Source organism: Gobius niger, assembly GCF_951799975.1.
Source record: "Gobius niger genome assembly, chromosome: 2".
Lineage (NCBI taxonomy): Eukaryota > Metazoa > Chordata > Actinopteri > Gobiiformes > Gobiidae > Gobius > Gobius niger.
Genome location: NC_136853.1, coordinates 30,419,871 through 30,438,731, shown reverse-complemented (window position 1 = coordinate 30,438,731; position 18,861 = coordinate 30,419,871). Strand labels below are relative to the sequence as shown.

Below are 18,861 nucleotides of genomic sequence, written 5' to 3'. Positions count from 1 at the left end.
TGCCCTTTTAAACCTGTATTCTATTTTTTATTTATATAACCTAATATTTAACGCAGAATCCGAAAACAACATGTTTGTTTCTGAAGGTCATTTTTTGTATTGGGATTTCTTTATTTTAGTAGTTTTCATTATATTTTAAATACATTTTCTATTAAACATATTTCATACAATACATGTTCCAAAAGTTGATCAGTGGTGACTGAGGGCAAGCACTGGTAAATTACATATTACATCATCATTGGTCACAATTCAGGGCTTGAACTTTTGCTCCTTGCAACTTCTGGAATGATCAGCAGTGTGCTTGGCCAAAACCTTAATTTTGTGAGCCCAGACAAACAGCAACAAAACAGACCCTTGCCTTTGAAAAAACGGCAGCCTCTTTGTTTACACTAAACACTTCAGGTCTATTCCATGTCTCTTATCTGATCAACGCAGCAAATAATCTTTATTACAGGTGTTGATTTCAAAACTTGATATGCTTTTGTCTGTGTTTGGGTGAGAGAGCAGGGGCTTTCTTTTGCTGAGTCTTAAATAACTTTTCTAATTTTTGCCACGTTTCGCCCCTTGAACCATTAGAGTTAGATTACAAATTAGTACACTTGAAGGGCACTATCAATTTAAAGTGTATATTTGTATTATGTTTCAAATATACATAGTCAATACGCACATACAATGTTGATATAATTGTAAGAATATATTTGGAAATATTTAAATAGAGATTGCTGGTTCAGATCCAAGCTCAGCCAGTGATGTGGAATTGATGTAATTGTGTCAATGGATAAAAAGAACACTGTTATCACTTTAACTAAAGGAATATATGATTAACTTGTATTAGAAAGTATAGCAGTATATTTTAAATATATGAAATAAAAGCTTCAAATTCATGGTCCCCTGTACTTCAAGTGTGCTAAGTGCACTTAAAATTGTCCTGGTGTAGTACAAAAGAGGTGTGTATTTTAATGTATCTGATTATGAATGAAATCATCTTAAATGCCCTTAAAGTTATTTTTGACATAGAAGAAGAAGAAGAAGATCTTTATTTATATAGCGCCTTTCACAGACATGTAGTCTCAAAGCGCTTTACATGAGACAATTGTATATTCACTCCACACTCGGTGGTGGTAAACTACGTTTTTGTAGCTTCAGTTTCCCCTGGGGAAGACTGACAAAAGCGCTTTCGCGACTGCACACGTCTGCGCCAACGGTCCCTCTGACCACCACCATACATTCACTCACACACATACATCATTCATTCTGGCCTATTGTACATGTTTTTAGTGGTAGGGGAAACCGGAGTACCCGGAGGAAACCTACGCAGACACGGGGAGAACATGCAAACTCGAACCCGGGACCTTCTAGCTGTGAAGCGAGAGCGCGCTAGGCCTCATTTCCTAGTTATCCAGAGTGTTGTTGATTTCTGTAGATATATTTTTTTTACTTCATGCAGTTCTTGTATTTGAAGTGCATTTCTATGGTATCAGCGAGCCTGCAATAAAAAACAGTCTGACCCGTTCCACAGTGCACCTGAGGCAAATCACTTATAACACCAGACTAACCGTATAAATGTCTGTGTCCATAAAATCATTTTTGGAATAAAGCTCACATGAATGATCACATTTTGAGGGACTATTTTCTAGCAGATCCCTCCGCCTCAGGTGCACTGTGGAGTGGGTCAGATTGTTTTTAATGCAGGCTAGCTGATACCGTAGAAATGTGCTTGCCTTGCACTAGCCTGGCGCCACTAAACTCTTCAAATATAAGAACTGCATGAATTACAAAAATATATATCCCCAGAAATCAACAACACTCTGGATAACTAGGAAATGAGGCCCTGTGTCAAAAATCCTAAAATATCCCTTTAACTCAAAATGTCGCACAGTTTATATACATGAGTAGAATATACTTTGTCTATATGTTCTATTTTCACCAGAGTGTACGCTAAGAAAATCTTTCTGAGTATCTGAGCGTAAAAGTATGACAGACCATATAGAAAATGGCATTAAAAAGATATTTACAAAAAAGGCTCTATATAAATTAGACGACAAAAAAAAACAGTTTTTTGTGTTAGTATTAAGTAATATTTGGTGCATTTTTGTATATTGACATGAAGCTTTTGAGACAAATATTTGAGATAAGAAAAAAAAATGTAAACGTCTTAACAGAAATTCATCCAAGACATGGCTTGAAAAGGCAATCAAACATTAAAACGCAATTACACACAATACAAATATCCAAATATATTTCTTGTGTTTTGTGTTTGTTATGTTTATTGCAGACAGGATGATAAATTGCAGGAGTTTTTCTTGCTGGGGGACTTTGTATCTTTTAAGGGGAGCAGAGTTGGTGTAAATAAGAGTACCATTACTTCAAAATAATAATACTTGAGTAGGCGTAAAAAGTAGTGTGTGATAAAGCTACTCCTAGAAGTACAGTTTGTGACGAGTACCAGCCCCTGCTTCTCTTCAACCCTTCTGCCAGACTCGCGCAGTAATGTAAAATCTAGACCCTAACAGACACCTTGTGCGAGTAGAGAGTTTCAGGCTAAGGCAGCAAGTGTGATTTCCTCAGACTTATCGTGACGTGCTTGGCTGTGAGGTGTGGACACATTCTTGGCGCGTCATACTGCGCTCTGTAGCAGGCCTGGTCGCAGGTCACTCACCTATCTAACCAATACAACACAGATAGAGAAGAATTTGGCAAATTAGTCCAGATATCCTCGTGTACCCTTATCTCCTAATTTGTGACCCATTCACAAATTAGTGCCAAGGGTTGCAGCTTTCCTAAGTTTATGCCAAGCTCAGTCCAGACAGCATGGGAAGGGGTGAACGGGTACAAAAGATAGAGGAGAAGAATGTGCTTTGAAGGAATGACAACCCCTAGCTAGATATGGAGATATGGTGGGAACTGGCCTTGGAGGATAGACGCAACAGGGAGGCACAAACATTTACTACAAGCTCACACACTTTTACTGTAGCCTACTTACTCATTGTCCCCGGATTGACTGGCCATTCACTGCTTGTGATGGAGATGTTCTGTGGGGGGGGGGGTTACATGCTATGGGAAACTTGATGATGAATGAGTGTTGGGCATGGTTTCACAGATGCGCTCCTCCTGTATGGATTGTTAGTACTATTGTAGTAACAACAAATGTGTGTGGGTGTGTGTTTGTGTGTGTGTGTGAGAGTGTAAGAGAGAGCCTGTATGAACACAATGCCCCACTTGTGCTGCTATAGAATTGAGTTATGGCCTTTGTCCTGTCAGCATTCTTGTGGTGCTATCGGGCCCAGAGTGTGGCTAAGTGACAATAACCCCGCACTGCCCCCTTCTCTCAATGGAAGTCACAACGGCCTTCTTCTGCAGTACCCATCACACACAGCTTGTACCCAAATGTCTTCATACATGCTATATTATCAATGAAATATCCTGGTTTTGATGGAAATGCATTCATGGCAGTCTAGAAAATGTAAGTATAAAGCAAAAAAAATAAAATCCCAAATGAACTAAGCCATTTTACAGAACTAGTAGACAAATATATTTAATTGTAATAACAGAAATACTAGTAACAAATCGTGGAAATAGTAATATCAACAGTCATTGCAGTGTCCTACTCAGCATGTAGCAGTATACACATAGCTCTCAACTTAAGAACTTTTAACTTATTTCTATTTATTTCATCTACTTATAGTAGTAGAGTAGTAGAGTAATAATATCATCCCAGAAACAGACAATTTTGTCTCTGCTGCGCTGAGTCTTGTTGTCGGTTTTGTCCCATTATCTGTTTTTGTGTTGCCCTAAACAACCCAGACACTTTCTCCTTAAATTGTACACGGACACACGTGCACGCACACATCTGGAATGTGTCTCCTGCATGCGCTTTGGAGCAAGCCAGAACAAGGAGGAGATGTTGACATTGCAAAGAGATTCAGACACTATGCTGATTATTACAGCCACTCAAACAACAGGCTGATGTCATGCAGTCATGATGAACAGACCCACATTTCAACTTGAAAAAAAGATTAAGATGGTGGTGCAATGTCCTGACAGGCTGCAACAGCATTGTTTTACAGGGATTATATGTACAGTTAACAATAATAACCATTAACCATCAGAGACAGACATGCTCCAATGACCATGGGCACCACTGATGCCTTCACCCTCCAGGCCTTCTCCAGCTCTTCTTTGAGCCCCGGGTAGTTTCTAATGTTTAACTTTTCCTGATGTTGCCATCTCTTGCCATCTGGAAGTTAGGATCTTGGCTCGGTCTAGCACCTTTAGAGGTGATTCCCAGTTATGTGCTGGATTGTCTCAGGGGCCTCCAGGGTACACCTGGGGTCTTGTCTGGTGTTCTAGATCTGCACCTCCATTACTCTGGTGCTTAAGACCTGCTCCTGTGCTGCCATGATAAGTGTTGCTGTCCTTCAGCCCAACTCTTTCTAGCCAATGGTAGGATTTTTTGGTATATAGGTTATACTATATTTATCATCTTGAAATGTTGGAGTAGAAATAATAGCCAAAACATTGAAACAACAGCAACACAGTCAAGAAAGGTATTTGATTAATCTCAAATTAGGAACCGCCAAAACAATGTTCACTGTGGGTAAAGTCTAAACAGGCAACAGGTTCTTGGTTGGTTCGTCATTAAATGATATTTGAAATCATCACGCAACAGCCTTGTGCAACAAGCACAGCTGTAAAGAGGACACAAAAGGAGGGGTTAGCATGCACGTACATGAAGTGAGTAAAAGCCTGGAGACATTTAAAGAGAGAAAAACATTAGAGGTGATTCACACACGTCACACTAACACACAGGCCTACCCGTTTTTCTTAAGTAATAATAATGCCTTACACTTGTATTGCGCTTTACAAGCCTGTATTACCAAGTTTATAAAAGCACCACACTGTTGTTATTATTCGTTCACTCCATACTCCGTGGTTGTAAGCCACTGTTGTAGCCACAGCTGCCCTGGGGTAGACTGACGGAAGCGAGGCAACCAATCTGCGCCATCGGCCCCTCCGACCACCACCAACCACTCACTCACACTCCACATACCCCTAAGTCACACATAAATGCACTGCAAAAAAAAACGTTCATGCCTTGCTGTGGTGTAAACTGTAATTGTAGAGTCCTTAATATTGTGATGGGGGAAAAAATATATATTTTTAACAGTTGTTTTGCAATACCCCTAAACCCAACCACAGCCATGGGGCTCTACGTGACGATGTGAAAAAGGGAAATGCACCTGCACCTGCATGCATCCTACATTAACACCTTCATCTGCAACAACGAAACCAACTCGAGAAGCCTCAATGTGTATTCAAATTGTGCATTTGTAAACGGCCAATTCTGAGGCCTTTGCAGGAAAGTTAAACAAAATAAACTCTGAGTTAGTTAATACTAAAGCCTATTTATGTAGGCTACTATATATCTTTTTGGAAGCATCTGGTTTTATAATTAGGCAGCTTACTAGGCTAGTTTATATTGCGTGAAGTGTGATTTTGTCCCCACCTGTGATGGGATTTTTGGCTATTTGTGGTGATCCGGCTCATTTGGATAGGCTCACAAAAAGAGCTAGCTCTTTTGGCTCTTTTTTTGTGTGTTACCTTTACAGTTTAATTATCAGACAAATTTTGACAAATGACAACAGGACTACTGAGACATCCTACTACAATAATAAGGAAACTGAAATGACTTAATGTTGCCCTATCTGTGCTGCTATTTATATAAACCCACTATTCAACCCAGAACTGGTCTACCTGTGAGTCTACCTGTCAATCTGTTAACTGTTAACTAAACTCACCAAACAGTGCAGCAAAAATCATTGGACTCCCTACACCACACCTCAAAGATCTGAACAACCGGGCCATTGGACGCATTGCTCTCTCCATAAAACAGGACTCACACACACACTGCATGTACACCCTCTGCCCTCAGGATGGAGGTACAGTGCGCTCAAATGTGGAAAGGTTTGTTTTAAAAGACGTTTTCCTGAACAACAGGACTGGCTGAGTGCACCCCGTCTACTGTATGCTCTTTGCTGTTCTGTTTGTCCAATAACATGCACTGTGTACGTGAACAATAATTTCCCCCTTGGGGACAATAAAGTCTTAAGTCGACTCCTTGCACAAAACAACTATAATCAAGCTTAGAACTGTAAAGAACAAAATACTGTATATTTAGAAAAAAATTATCACCATGACTTGGCTGACAGATCTGTGTTGTTGTTTGTTGTCTTAGTGTTAAAGTAGATTTTAGGAGGTGATGGAACCATTGTTTTTTATAGCAACACCCACACTTTTATAGATATAGTATTACTTTTTATTCATGTAGTAAAGCGTCTTTCAGTTCCTTGAAAAGTGCTAGCTATATAAGAGCCTTAGCCTATATTATAATTATTAGGCTATTATTATTATTATTATTATTATTATTATTATTATTATTATTATTATTATATGAGGGTGATTGTTGTGAAATAAAAACTGACTAAAAGCTGGGGACAGGGTTTATAGGCTGTATGCATGTCCAATGTAACGCTTTCTAATGCCATTTTACTGCCAACACACTATATTTTATTACTTCAAACTGAGAAAAACTCTGAACATGAGCTGAACATGTTGAAGATGAGTGGTGGGTCTGGCCTCAGAGGCACAACATGGGGCCCCCCATAGCTTATCTACAAAACAAGTATCCTACATTGAAAAAAATAAAAAATATACTACTGTAAATCTGTATTATTGTTGTTAGCTAAATAGTAGTATATCTGACGGCACATCTGATTTTGGCACAATGATGATAAATTAGTTTCTGTTTGTGGACTTTTTGAGGTAATTAAATGCTGTTTTATTCCTCGAACTTTTACCCCTTCCCTGTGTCTCTAAGGTGGCTGTAGCGCAGACATGCGGTGCTCAATGAATATGTAGCCTAAAAAAAGGCTCAGAGTCGAGCACGAGACTGTGTGCACACAGACTCGTTCACGACCGACCCAGCGGAAATAGTGCAACAACGACCCTTAGTGATAATTAGTAGTACTACGCCCAATTTAAATGATAAACACTGATTTAATGTGTCATGTTTAGGCTATTTTAAGCCTGTAATGTGCACTAGTAATGCAAGCTAGACTAAATACAAAGTTGCCAACAGCCTGTAAACAAGCCAGTTAGTTTTGTATTTAAGTTTTTGTAGCAAGTGATCGCGATAACACATTCAAGCACGCGACACTGACTGACAAGATGGCGGAGATGATTTTAGAAATAGAGGAGTTACTGTCGTGAAGGAGAGGCGAGGTACTTATTTATATCTCAAATTAGTGTCTGATACATTGGTCGCAGATGAGTAATATTATTGCTCATGTTAAAAACAGCAGCAATGTTTTGAAGTAATTGCATGACGGTAGGTTTGCTTAAGGTGAAGGGATGAATTTAAGGTTTACCTACCGCTATATAGCCTGTTAGGCTACTGTTAGCCACAGGACTGTTAGCAACAAGGTTAGCTAAAGCCGTGTAATCTCGAAGAAACTTACAAGAACGATGGCGCGGCCAGAACAGTCGGCGCTCTTCTCTCCACACCCGACTAAACAGGCAAGCAATATTTTACTTTTACAAAACATTAACAACACATTTTCGTGGATTTGTTAGCTTCTTATTGTGAAGAGAAACAGACGAAATTAATATCTAACCAATGTAACACAAATGCCCAAGTTGCTAATGTTATTGTGATGTAAACTTCATAGTTCCTCCACTGGGTGGTTTAATGCTTAAAGCTTAACTTGCAGCCTCTTAGCGTTTGATACTGTTGTTATGAAACTCAAGTCTTGGCGCGCTAACCTACTGATGAAACTTTTCCCATTCAGCGAGCGTTGGTGCATGACAGTGTAATGGGTGAACTCTCACATCAAGTTATAACGATTATCTTTGTCAAACTGTGATCATTTGCCGTTAGTGAGCAGTTTTGTATAGATATTGCATATTAATCGATTATTGTACTATACTACTAATATAAATACTATAAATCTATTAGGCAGCCACTTTGACCAGATTTGACTAGATCTGATTTTGTAGATAATACGAAAAGTAAACCTGGTACACATGTTTCATTTCATTAAAGACGAGCATTACCTTAATGAGAAATTACATTGTGGCTAGTAAAACCTTTAAGTGGCTGATAACATTTGAAAAAGACTATCAACAGTGGCCAATGTGTAAAAGCCTTGACTCCACATTTTCCAATATTAATCAAAGGCCTATGTTTATTTTCAGACATGTCCTGGATGGGTACAGTTTCTTAGCAATCCATGGTCTTCATGATGATATGGGCCTGATGTGAAATTGTGGAAGATCCAGACTGTGACATACTGTGACAGCCAGCCAGTCCATCGTTCGGCCGGCTGGCGTGTGTAATGGACAGGTGTAAGCATGTGGGGCGGCTGCGGCTGGCCCCGGATCACTCCATTCTCAACCCCCAGAAGTGGCACTGTGTGGACTGCAACACCACAGAGTCCGTGTGGGCATGTCTTGGCTGCGCTCATGTCGCCTGTGGACGATACATTGAGGAACACGCTCTACAACACTTTCAACTTCACCGCCATCCATTGACTATGGAAGTCAATGAACTTTATGTTTTTTGCTACTTGTGTGATGATTATGTCCTCAATGACAACAACACAGGAGACCTAAAATTGCTTCGGAGCACACTGAGTGCAATTCAGAGCCAGCACTATGAAGTTACCACCCGCAGTGGACGGACACTTCGCTCTACCTCTGCTGTTCCTGATAGTCTATTGTCATTTGGTGCACAGGAGCTACAGCTGAGAGATGAAGACCGCATGTTTACTGCCTTGTGGCATCGTCGTAGATCTCTTATGGGACGCATTTTCAGATTTTGGTTTGGTCTTACCGAATGTGGAAAAAAGAGAGAGGAAGAGGAGAGAAAGAGGGGGGAAGACGAAGAGCAGAAAGCAGAGGCAAGGGAGCGAAGACAGGCACAAAAACGGCAAATGCAAGATGAGCTGGACAATACTCCTCTAAGAAAAAGTCAGCGTTTGCGACGAATGAGTAAAAGACTTGTGGATGCAATAACAACAATCCCACAAAAAGGAAAAGTTACTCGTCATCCCCAAAAGCCAGTTGCTGCAAAGAAAATTAAAAAGACACCCAAGGTCCAGAAAACTCCTAAACCTCAAACCCGTTCCTCTTTAAACAAATCTAAAGTTCGAACGTCCACAAAAAGTACACCACAAACTACTGCCCCCCGCAAGCACAGTGCAAAGAATAGTAAAAAGAGTACCAGACAAAGTGGCTCACCATTAAAACGGCGGCCCACAGTCACTCCAGGTGTAACAGGACTAAGAAACTTGGGCAACACTTGTTATATGAACTCCATCTTGCAGGTGCTCAGCCACCTACATCTTTTCAGGGAGTGCTTTTTGCGTCTTGACCTAACCCAAGCACTGGAGCTTTTAGCATCTGCAGCAGGAAGAGCTTCACCCCATTCACCCTTGGCCCCTAAGAAGGGACCATTGGCCAGTTCAGGCTCAGGTTCAGGGCTAAGTGGTGGAGCTTCTCGAGCCCGGAGCATGGAGCTTATACAGCCCAAAGAACCAAGCTCAAAGCACATTTCCCTTTGTCATCAGCTGCACACTTTGTTCCAGGTTATGTGGTCCGGTAAATGGGCGCTGGTTTCGCCCTTTGCAATGCTCCATTCAGTGTGGCAGCTGATCCCAGCATTTAGGGGCTATGCACAGCAGGATGCTCAGGAGTTTTTATGCGAGTTGCTGGACAAGGTGCAGCATGAGCTTGAGAGTGCCAGCCAGAATACAAATTCCAGTGGCGTCCCACAGACACAGAAACCCCTCATCAAACAGGTGCTCGATGTGGTCAATACCATCTTTCATGGCCAGCTTTTAAGTCAGGTATGACATACAAACGGTCACTACTTCAATGAATCTCATGTCTTGCTTGTCTATAACTGCTTTGTTAAATGCAGCTGGTGTTATCTTGTATAATTTAGTGTTTGATTTACTGCTACATTTAACATTGAGTGTAATTTCTAATGTATTATTGTTTTCATGTGTAGGTGACATGCTTAGCCTGTGAAAATCGATCCAACACTGTGGAGCCTTTTTGGGACCTATCTCTGGAGTTTCCTGAGCGCTATCACAGTAATAGTAAAGAGTCTACTGCACAAGTTTCCTGCCATTTAACTGAAATGTTGGCCAAGTTCACAGAGACGGAAGCCCTGGAGGGAAACATTTATGCTTGTGACCAGTGCAACAGTAAGGCTTTTCACTGTAACAGTTACACACATTTGTTTTAGTGATTACTGTTTTGGTATAATTACTATATGGCCATGTTGTAGCCATGCCTTTACTTATTTGACACAACAAGAGTCACAAAATTATGCAAATGGCTGAAAATGTTTATTCTGTTGCCACAAGTACGACACATACTTTGCGGCAGAAGATGTTATCTTAACTCTACCTTTAGTTTTTCTATCTTTCAAATATGGCCTTCCCAATAAACTTCAAGCAGGCAGAATGTTGACAGACTGACAAACATGGATCCTATAAATATTGTTGTAGAAAACTTAAATGCTAGCCTGGAAATACCCATGCTGCTGTGTGCGCTCAAATTATTTTGAACTGCACAACAGCTTGGGGACCATGGCTGAAATTTTCACATGGATTTGGGGACCAATCACAGAACGAGGACGAACTGCAAGACGATGACGCACTATTCGATAAACGGAAGCTTGTAGTTTGTTTACGGATAAAAAAAAATGTAAAAAAAGTTTATTTACTAATCCAACATGACAGCAGTGACTCCATCTTTTGATCAAGCTTTAGACCATGTTCTAAATAGTTTAGCTCGAAGGTTTACGGCGGGTACGTCAGACATCATCTGATATGATGATACGATTGGCTATGGCTACGTGCAGACGAATATGATAGACCTTCGTAGCGCCCAATTAAACGGCTATGGACAATCGTAAACCACACCTCTCCTACGAGAAAATGAATTGGTGGTCCCCAGACTAAATATAACTTGGGATATTTTGTCTGGCAATAGCTAGGCTACTTAAATGCGTAATGTTGACAACTTTTTATGTATTGCGATCTGTTGGCACATAGTTCATTGTTATGACATGTGTCAGTGGGATTGTTTTTCAAAAGGTGGTGGGCTATAGAAGAACTCCTCTAAATTGTATTTATTTTTGCAGCTGCCAGACGTCGCAACTCCTCTAAATCGGTTACATTGACTGAAGCACAAAAACAACTCATGGTTCACAAATTGCCCCAGGTCCTACGGCTTCATCTAAAACGCTTCAGGTGTGAAACTGCTTAACAACTCGGAACTTGATATTCTTTCTTTGATAATGACTTGTATATTCTTTTTCAAATTTGTTCAGGTGGTCCGGGCGAAACAACCGAGAGAAGATAGGAGTACACGTCCGTTTTGACCAGCTTCTCAATATGGAACCTTATTGCAGTCTTGATGCCTCTTCCAAGGGTGTACCCTCCTCCAGTAGTGTCAAGTCAACAAACTCTTCACGTCCAAAGCATTTAAACTATGAACTATCTGCGGTAGTAATGCATCACGGGAAAGGTTTTGGGTCTGGTCACTACACGTCTTACTGCTACAACACAGAGGGAGGTAAGAACATTTTGCTTAATGTCACATAATATGCGAGAGTGAAATTGTGATGTGACTATTTGTTTTTGTGTGTTTTCCAGCTTTTTGGGTTCACTGTAACGATTCAAAGCTGAATGTGTGTTCAGTGGAGGAGGTCTGTCGGGCACAAGCCTACATCCTATTCTACACACGTGTAACTCAGGACAGAGACAGGCCGCTGTAGGAGACTTCGGACCTTCCCTTGCCCCTTCGCTAGACAGTATCTGTGTCTGGAGAACAGCCACATGTGTCCTTATTTCTGTGGGCATTTACGGATTTAATTGACGGTTTAACTATATTTTTTTACACAATGAAAGAGAGGAAAGACTCCTTTTTATAAACAGTTCTGCTTGAGTATTGTGTCAATATGTAGATATTTTTTGATAAATTGAAATTTGATTTTTGTACAGTTTAATTTTATAAAGAGAATATCAGCTAAGATAAAGCTAACAGACACACTAGTGTCACCTGTAAGATGTATTTATGTGTATAACTAGTTGTGGTTGATGTGTTGACCTAGAGTCAGATTAATTGGGACACTGCCAGATGGTGTGGGGTGTAAAATGTTCACCATTACTGTGACCTGTTCATGATGCTGACTCTTTTAGTTGGTCTTTTTCCACAAGTGCACAACGTGTTATCCTGAAGCTTCTACATTGCATTGCCTGAAACTGGGAAAAGGCTGTAAAATTCAGACCGCTCAAATTTAATATTTCCCAATTGGACTGGAAAAGATCTTACTGCCACATTTCTTTTAAAGAATATTTTTTGTAAATTCATATATTTTTTACTTCAAAAGTGCCCTTGATTCATATTTTTAAAGTTCTGCCGCTAAGTTTAATCTAAGTGGCAATCCCCTTCAGACCAGCATTTACTAAATGAATGTATTTTTATACTGTCTTGCGCAGAGGTTCGACAGTTTCCACTATTTTAATAAAAGCATCTTATTTACTGATATTTACCAGCAGGCTCCATAATGTGAAAACTGCATTTTGCAGTTAATACATTTTAAACAATTCAGTAACTATGTTCTTTACTGTCAGTGCAAATGTTTAGCACACTATTCAGAAAACCTTTAAGTTGGTATTGTTTGTACATTTATGGAACTTGTTCTATGCAAATACTTACCTCGTTTTTCTATAGGAATTACCTCAATTTTTTAAACAAATATATATTTCTTTTTTACGAAGACACGTTCACATTTGAAAATGAATTTTTATTTTTGAACAAACATTGGCAACAACCATTTCAAAGATATTTTACAGATATCAAAGAAACAAAGCTGGGGGACCAGAGTGCAAATGTATCCCCCATTGTGATAAAAGCCAAACATCTGCAAATACAAGTTGTCTGTTTACCAATCTGAATCCTGTTTGCAATTGTTGAAGTCATCTTGCAAAGAATTAGTGTGACCACTTTGAAAACCCATTTGTGTATACAGCAGGTGCTTAATAGAACTTGAGCACTTACCAAGAGGACCCCTCAAGTGATGGCAAAGCTAAATGAAAGGTGATTCCTCATGCTCACAGGTGTTTGAATGCCAGGTTGCATCAATCCAGCAGCAACACCAACTACAGTATCTTTTAAACTGTTTAACAGTTAAAGAATTGTATTTACTGTAAAAATCTGCAAGATCTTTGATAAACAGTGTCTACTAAAACCACAATATTTCTTCTTGGATAAGAACAAATATCTTTAGCCTTTCCTTAGACCCATTTAACCACAGTCCGAGTGGTTAAAGAGCCAGACTTCCTTTTAGACTTTAAGGTAAAATTTGGCTAACATCCCTCTCAATCTGACTATTGGCATTACACAGTGACCGGCTGACAGCTGTACGTAGGTGTTGTGTGAGCAAGGTGTGGTAGCAAGTGTTCATGGGCTGACTGGGCTCAGTAGTCATCTCCCCGGCTCACCACCTCTTTGCAGGTGGGCCTGAGCAGAATAGTGTGCTCAAACTGAGCAGTGTAGCAGCCCTTGCTGTCACATAGAGGGGGGTAAGGGTCCACAATTCCCAGGTCACACAGATTTTTCAGGGCCATGAGGTACTTGCTTTCACCTAGGCGGTCAAGCCAACGACGACAGAATGCTAGTGTGCCAAAGTTCTCATTAATTACATTTAACAGGTGCTTTGCTCTTGGCAACCTAGAGAAAGGCATGGAAATGAGGTACAAACAAATAAATGAATGACTATACAAATAAAATTATTAACGTCTTAAACGCATGGCAATTACCTGATAGGAACATGGCCAATGTCATAATTTTTCATATAGTGAGAGCACTCCATGTCATCGTGAACCACTCCCTTTCCAGTGCTGCCAAATGTTTCTATGGCATAGACTTCTCCCTCCTGTGACGACACATCAAACTTTTAGAATATGAATCATCACAATGGACCACTCAAAAAGAAAAAGTCCAACTTGCCTCCATTCTTGTTGCTTCTCCTCCTTTAACAATAGGCACAGTCTTGCCAGCATGTATTCTGTACTGGCCAATTGAATGACCGTTGAGGTTTCGGATGGGCTTTACTAAAATGCAAGTGGTGACATTGAATGGCTACACTGAGGTAACAGCATGCAATTATATAGTTACGCATCAATCAATGTAGTGTGGGTTATGTTAAATTAAATTGGTGATTTAAGTGTTCAGTTAAAATGAAGACACACCTTGGTATGTTTTTCCATCAAGTTCCACTTCATAGGATTCCATAACCTCTTGAATTGCCTCACCAACATCACATAGACGCACATCAATTCCAGCATTCTGAGCATATAGAGGAGGAGGAGTTAGAAAGTAAAGCAACCGTAGGATTTAAAAATATGCATCTATACCTTGATACCAGTATTGGTGGCATCTTTAACTGCCTCCAACAGTTTATCATATCTCGGGTTAAATGTGACAGTAAAGGCACAGTCAATGATTCGCCCTGCAACCAAATGAACAGCATTTGGAGATACTTTTTTGATACATAAATGCTCATCAAACAGTAGATAGTATGATACAGCAATTAGGATCTTTATTCAAATCAGAGATATGGTTCAGTCAAAGTCCTCATTGTTGGAGACCAAGTCTGAGTTAAGTCCAAGATAAGACCTTTGATTTGCAAGTCCATGCTCTGAATATGCAAGTTGAATGTGCAAAATCTATTCTGAGTTTGATTTCACTTGTCACCTAAAAACAGGCCATGTCACAAGTCCAGCTCATTTTACCATTTTTCCAAGTTGTGCTCACTTGACCCACTAACAAAACTTGATGTTTGTATTTATTTTAATTTACTTACATTTATTTTATTTGACCTTTATTTAAACAGGAAAGTTCCACTGAGATTAAGAATCTCTTTTTCAGGGGAGTCCTGACCCCAGAGGGGAACCTATTGTACATGTCTTTAGTGGTAGGGGAAACCGGAGTATCTGGAGGAAACCTATGCAGACACAGGGAGAACATGCAAACTCCACACAGAAAGGCCCTGTCCAGGTGGGAATCAAACCCGGGACCTTCTAGCTGTGAAGCACGAGCACTAACTGTTGCGCCACTGTGCCGCCTCCTGCCATGATAGCATCTTACAATCTGTGAATTTAAATCATTTAAAAGCTCCTTCATAAAAGTCTTTATTCAGAGGTAGGTAGTGCCAAGAACTCGAGATCTAAATCAGTCAAGTCTGCTAACCTGAACCTCAAATCTGAGTTGAGTACTAAATCTTCAGTTTGATGTTCAAGTCAAGTCATGCATCTCAGAAATTAATTGGAAAAATGAGTCACATGTCAGAGTCTAGGACTTGAGCACTACACATTTGATTCAATAGAGTGTCTAGTACCATTAATGTGGGTGCCAAAGTCGATTTTGCAGACATCATCATACTGAAGAACTGTTGTGTCTCCTGCATTGGGGGTGTAGTGGGCGGCACAATGGTTGAGGGAACAGCCAGTTGGGAAAGCTAGACCAGCATTTAGCCCATTCTCCTTAATCAGTTTGCGAGAACAATCCTCCAGTCTTTCACTAAAGTATTGTAGTTCGTCAAAACATAGAAAAACATTAAATTTACCAAAAAGTTGCTGGAATTAAAATATTTTGACTTACCAGATTTCAATCATCGTCAGGCCAGGCTTAAGAAAACCACGCACATGCTGCCGGACCTGTCGATGTGCTTCAGCTGCTTGTCTGAAGTCAGTCCACATCTCTTCATTGGCTTTATCCAGAACCCTTTTCTCATCATTTGTCATACGCCAAATTGCACTGCGACTGCAAAAAAAAAAGTTGATTTAACATAAATACTTAGTTGAAGCTAGAAACATCGGCCAGCCATGTGTCCCTCTTCTGTAAAGAGGGTCACATTTTCCCTCTTTACAAAAACGTGACCTGTTTTTGAAGAGAAACTAGGCTGACTGGCTATTTATTTCCAGACCAAGAATGTAATGTAACTATAAAAACAGACAATATGAATAATACAAATTTCTCCTCTTAATGGTCCCTACCCATCTTGTAGTACAGGGTAGTCACACTCTTGGCCAATTGGGTATGCTCCATTTGGGTATAGGTCACAAATCGGCACACTTGGTGGATCAGTTTGTGCTTTGGCTGAAATGGAACACATTAAATCCAAATAACTTTGTTGAATCTATTTTTATAGCTGAATCACAATGAAAAACTAATTGACTTACGTCCTTTCTTCTTCTTTTTCTTCTTCTTTTTCTTCCCCGAGGCATCATCATCTGCATCTTCATATGTAGATAGACATAATTTACATGCAATAACGGAGAGTGAATAACCAACAGCTCAATAACTGAGCAAATACCTTCTTCAGCATCGTCATCCTTTTCTTTGTCTTCAATAGCATGTTTGTCAAGCTGCTTTGTCACTTCTGTAACAGCATCTTGCGCCTCAGTGCCTGTATAACAAAAGCATAGATATACAAATGTATTTTTTCCATCCCCCCCTGACCTGGCTGTCGGTCAGTCTGAGGCAAAAAGCGCTGACCGTTTCCCTGTCCTGGTAGTAGCTAGGGAATAATAATCCCACTTCTAGTTATTAGAAGTGGGAGCTATTGTTCCTCTACTATTTCATTTCAACTCAGTTTTAAGAACAAGTTGATTACCAATGGAACAAAATGGAGATCATGAGTTTAAATTGTAAAGTTAAAATGTTTTGTGAAGGCAGACTTAAATTGGTCTTTGTGTCAACATACATGCAGTTATTAACAGAACAAAAAAACAGAACTCTATGAACCAAACATTAATATCTGATGTCTGTTACACAGCCTTAATGGCATTCGTCATTCTATATAATTAAGTAGATAATAAAAGCAATATTCGCCCGAAAAGGCCATGCCTATGCCTGCATCATCTACATCGCCAGCCAATAACATATGTAAGCAAGAAAAACGTGCTGACCAAAGCAAATCTGTAACAAATCTAGATGTAATTGGTGCTTCGTGTACACATTCACACATTATAACTTGAAGTAATAGTTTAATCGTTCATATTCTTGAATTCTGCGTAGTTTGCAAACCCATGCAGTTATGTTTGCTGTCAGTGTAACAGACTGGGCTGCACCATAGCTCTGCACGCAGATACGTTAGCAGCACATTAGCACAACTAGCATGCTCGCGTTTCGAGGGCGGACAGCAAACCTGTTGCTGGTGCCTTCTTCTTCTTCTTTTTCTTCTTTTTCTTGGCAGTCTCCTCAACTGGGTCAGCATCACCTATGTCTTCCGCAAGGCCATTTAGCTCCTGATTTGTAACTTCTTTCTGGTCGGCCGCTACACGCTCCGCAACCACGTCCGCCATGATTACAGGCAGGAGGGAAAGGGAGCGCGAGGGACTGTGGGAACTCACTGCACGGTGGTTCCTTTAGGGCGTTTCACCATGAATTTTACTGTTTGAGGCTTACGTAATCGATGAAAAATAAAAAGTTTTATTTTAGTATTTGTAGCATTTTCGACCAGTTCATGTAATAGTTATTTATATTACGCAAGTTATTTCCCCCCGGCACAGTTGTGGCTAGAGTCACGCCCCCGCGAAGTCTCATTGGACGACTGCATGAAACGGTTACATATTATATAAATTATTATTTTTAATTTGTCACACAACTTGTGACTTTCAAATCAATTAATTAATATACATGTGTGCGTGTGTGTGTGTGTGTGTGTGTGTGTGTGTGTGTGTGCGTGCGTGTGTGCGCGCGCGTGTATGTTCTATAACAATGTAACATATTACCGCATATTACATTGTTATAGCACATTACATTGCACTAAATTTGGCAGGTAGCCAAGGGTAGTGTAAAAATAAACAATAAATCCTACGCCGCGCCTTGTCCATTTTTCATCTGTCTCCACATCGCCGCGCGTCTCGCCTTTCCCCTTTGACCAGCAGTCTTTGCGTAGATCGCCAGGGTCAGAAGAACTGCAGTGGACTGTGGACAGCAGATGGTAGAGCGGGTCGTCTCATGATCAGAAGGTCGAGGGTTTGAATCCCGGCTCTTGCCGGTGCACACTGTCGTTGTGTCATTGGGCAAGACACTTCAGCCACTTTGCCTCCAGTGTCTGCCTACCTTGGTGTGTGAATAACTGAGTGGGTGGGTATGTGCCTCCTTCATGTGACCATAAGCAAAGTTTCAGGCCAAGTGGGAGTTATAAATCTCTTGTACGGGTGACGCTATGCGCCTGGGTCATTTATAACTACAGTATTTTGGAAGATCCGGCAAAGAATTTATGGACGTTTTATGATAACTGTGTTTTGTACCGCTTCCCCAATCCATCACACAAAAGTGTGTCTGTAACTCTTGGGTTAACCCTTTAACACCCCGAAAAGAGCTAAATTGAGGTTAATGAAATTTAGGAGCGTGTATTGTGGTCAGGAAATAACTTAGTTGGAAATAAAGACAGAGGGTCGCAGGCCTCTGTTATCCCCAGTTGAGATGGAGGGTCGAGCCTCGCAGTGTCCCAAACTCAAGGCCTGCTACTTTTCCCCCCAAATTATTACTGTGTAGCTTATAGACCTAAAGTGGGGTCTGGGAGTCTTGTTCCAGGACATTTTTAAACATTTTAATATAATAATTTGGTTGTTTGGGAGGATTTTAAAAGGATCACTGTTATTACTAATTACTCATTATTTTCCTCATTATGACCTGAGAGACCTCAGAGTATATACTCACAGCCTCGATTAGGCCTCCACCTTGAAACCTAATGAATATTATCTTTGAACC

General features: G+C 40.3%; 2 protein-coding genes across 2 annotated transcripts; one reads left to right on the top strand and one right to left on the bottom strand.

The window, feature by feature from the left end:
• The first annotated feature begins 8,256 nt into the window (after positions 1–8,256).
• Positions 8,257–12,310, top strand: usp44 (ubiquitin specific peptidase 44). Its single transcript, XM_079552129.1, has 5 exons — positions 8,257–9,905; positions 10,070–10,268; positions 11,213–11,321; positions 11,402–11,646; positions 11,727–12,310. Exons 1-5 carry the CDS (start codon positions 8,394–8,396, stop codon positions 11,846–11,848), a joined length of 2,187 nt encoding a protein of 728 aa, XP_079408255.1. The 5' UTR covers positions 8,257–8,393; the 3' UTR covers positions 11,849–12,310.
• A 584-nt stretch (positions 12,311–12,894) lies between these two features.
• Positions 12,895–17,532, bottom strand: LOC306959553 (methionine aminopeptidase 2-like). The gene is made up of 11 exons (XM_079551692.1): positions 17,288–17,532; positions 16,454–16,546; positions 16,320–16,376; positions 16,134–16,236; positions 15,739–15,900; positions 15,476–15,657; positions 14,493–14,587; positions 14,328–14,424; positions 14,086–14,189; positions 13,896–14,011; positions 12,895–13,806 (listed from the first exon to the last, which is right to left on the bottom strand). The coding sequence occupies exons 1-11, from the start codon at positions 17,442–17,444 to the stop codon at positions 13,554–13,556; spliced, it is 1,419 nt and encodes a 472-aa protein (XP_079407818.1). The 5' UTR covers positions 17,445–17,532; the 3' UTR covers positions 12,895–13,553.
• Between the last annotated feature and the right edge of the window lie 1,329 nt (positions 17,533–18,861).

Bases quoted from the DNA above. Each gene is read 5' to 3' on its own strand.
- usp44 (XM_079552129.1), top strand. From the start codon at position 8,394: ATGGACAGGTGTAAGCATGTGGGGCGGCTGCGGCTGGCCCCGGATCAC. The intron at 10,269-11,212 runs GTAAGGCTTTTC...TTATTTTTGCAG, and splicing joins TGCTTGTGACCAGTGCAACA to CTGCCAGACGTCGCAACTCC. The intron at 11,647-11,726 runs GTAAGAACATTT...TGTGTTTTCCAG, and splicing joins CTGCTACAACACAGAGGGAG to CTTTTTGGGTTCACTGTAAC.
- LOC306959553 (XM_079551692.1), bottom strand. From the start codon at position 17,444: ATGGCGGACGTGGTTGCGGAGCGTGTAGCGGCCGACCAGAAAGAAGTT. The intron at 16,547-17,287 runs GTTTGCTGTCCG...TTTGTTATACAG, and splicing joins GAAGAAGGCACCAGCAACAG to GCACTGAGGCGCAAGATGCT. The intron at 16,237-16,319 runs GTAAGTCAATTA...GTTCCATTTCAG, and splicing joins GAAAAAGAAGAAGAAAGGAC to CCAAAGCACAAACTGATCCA.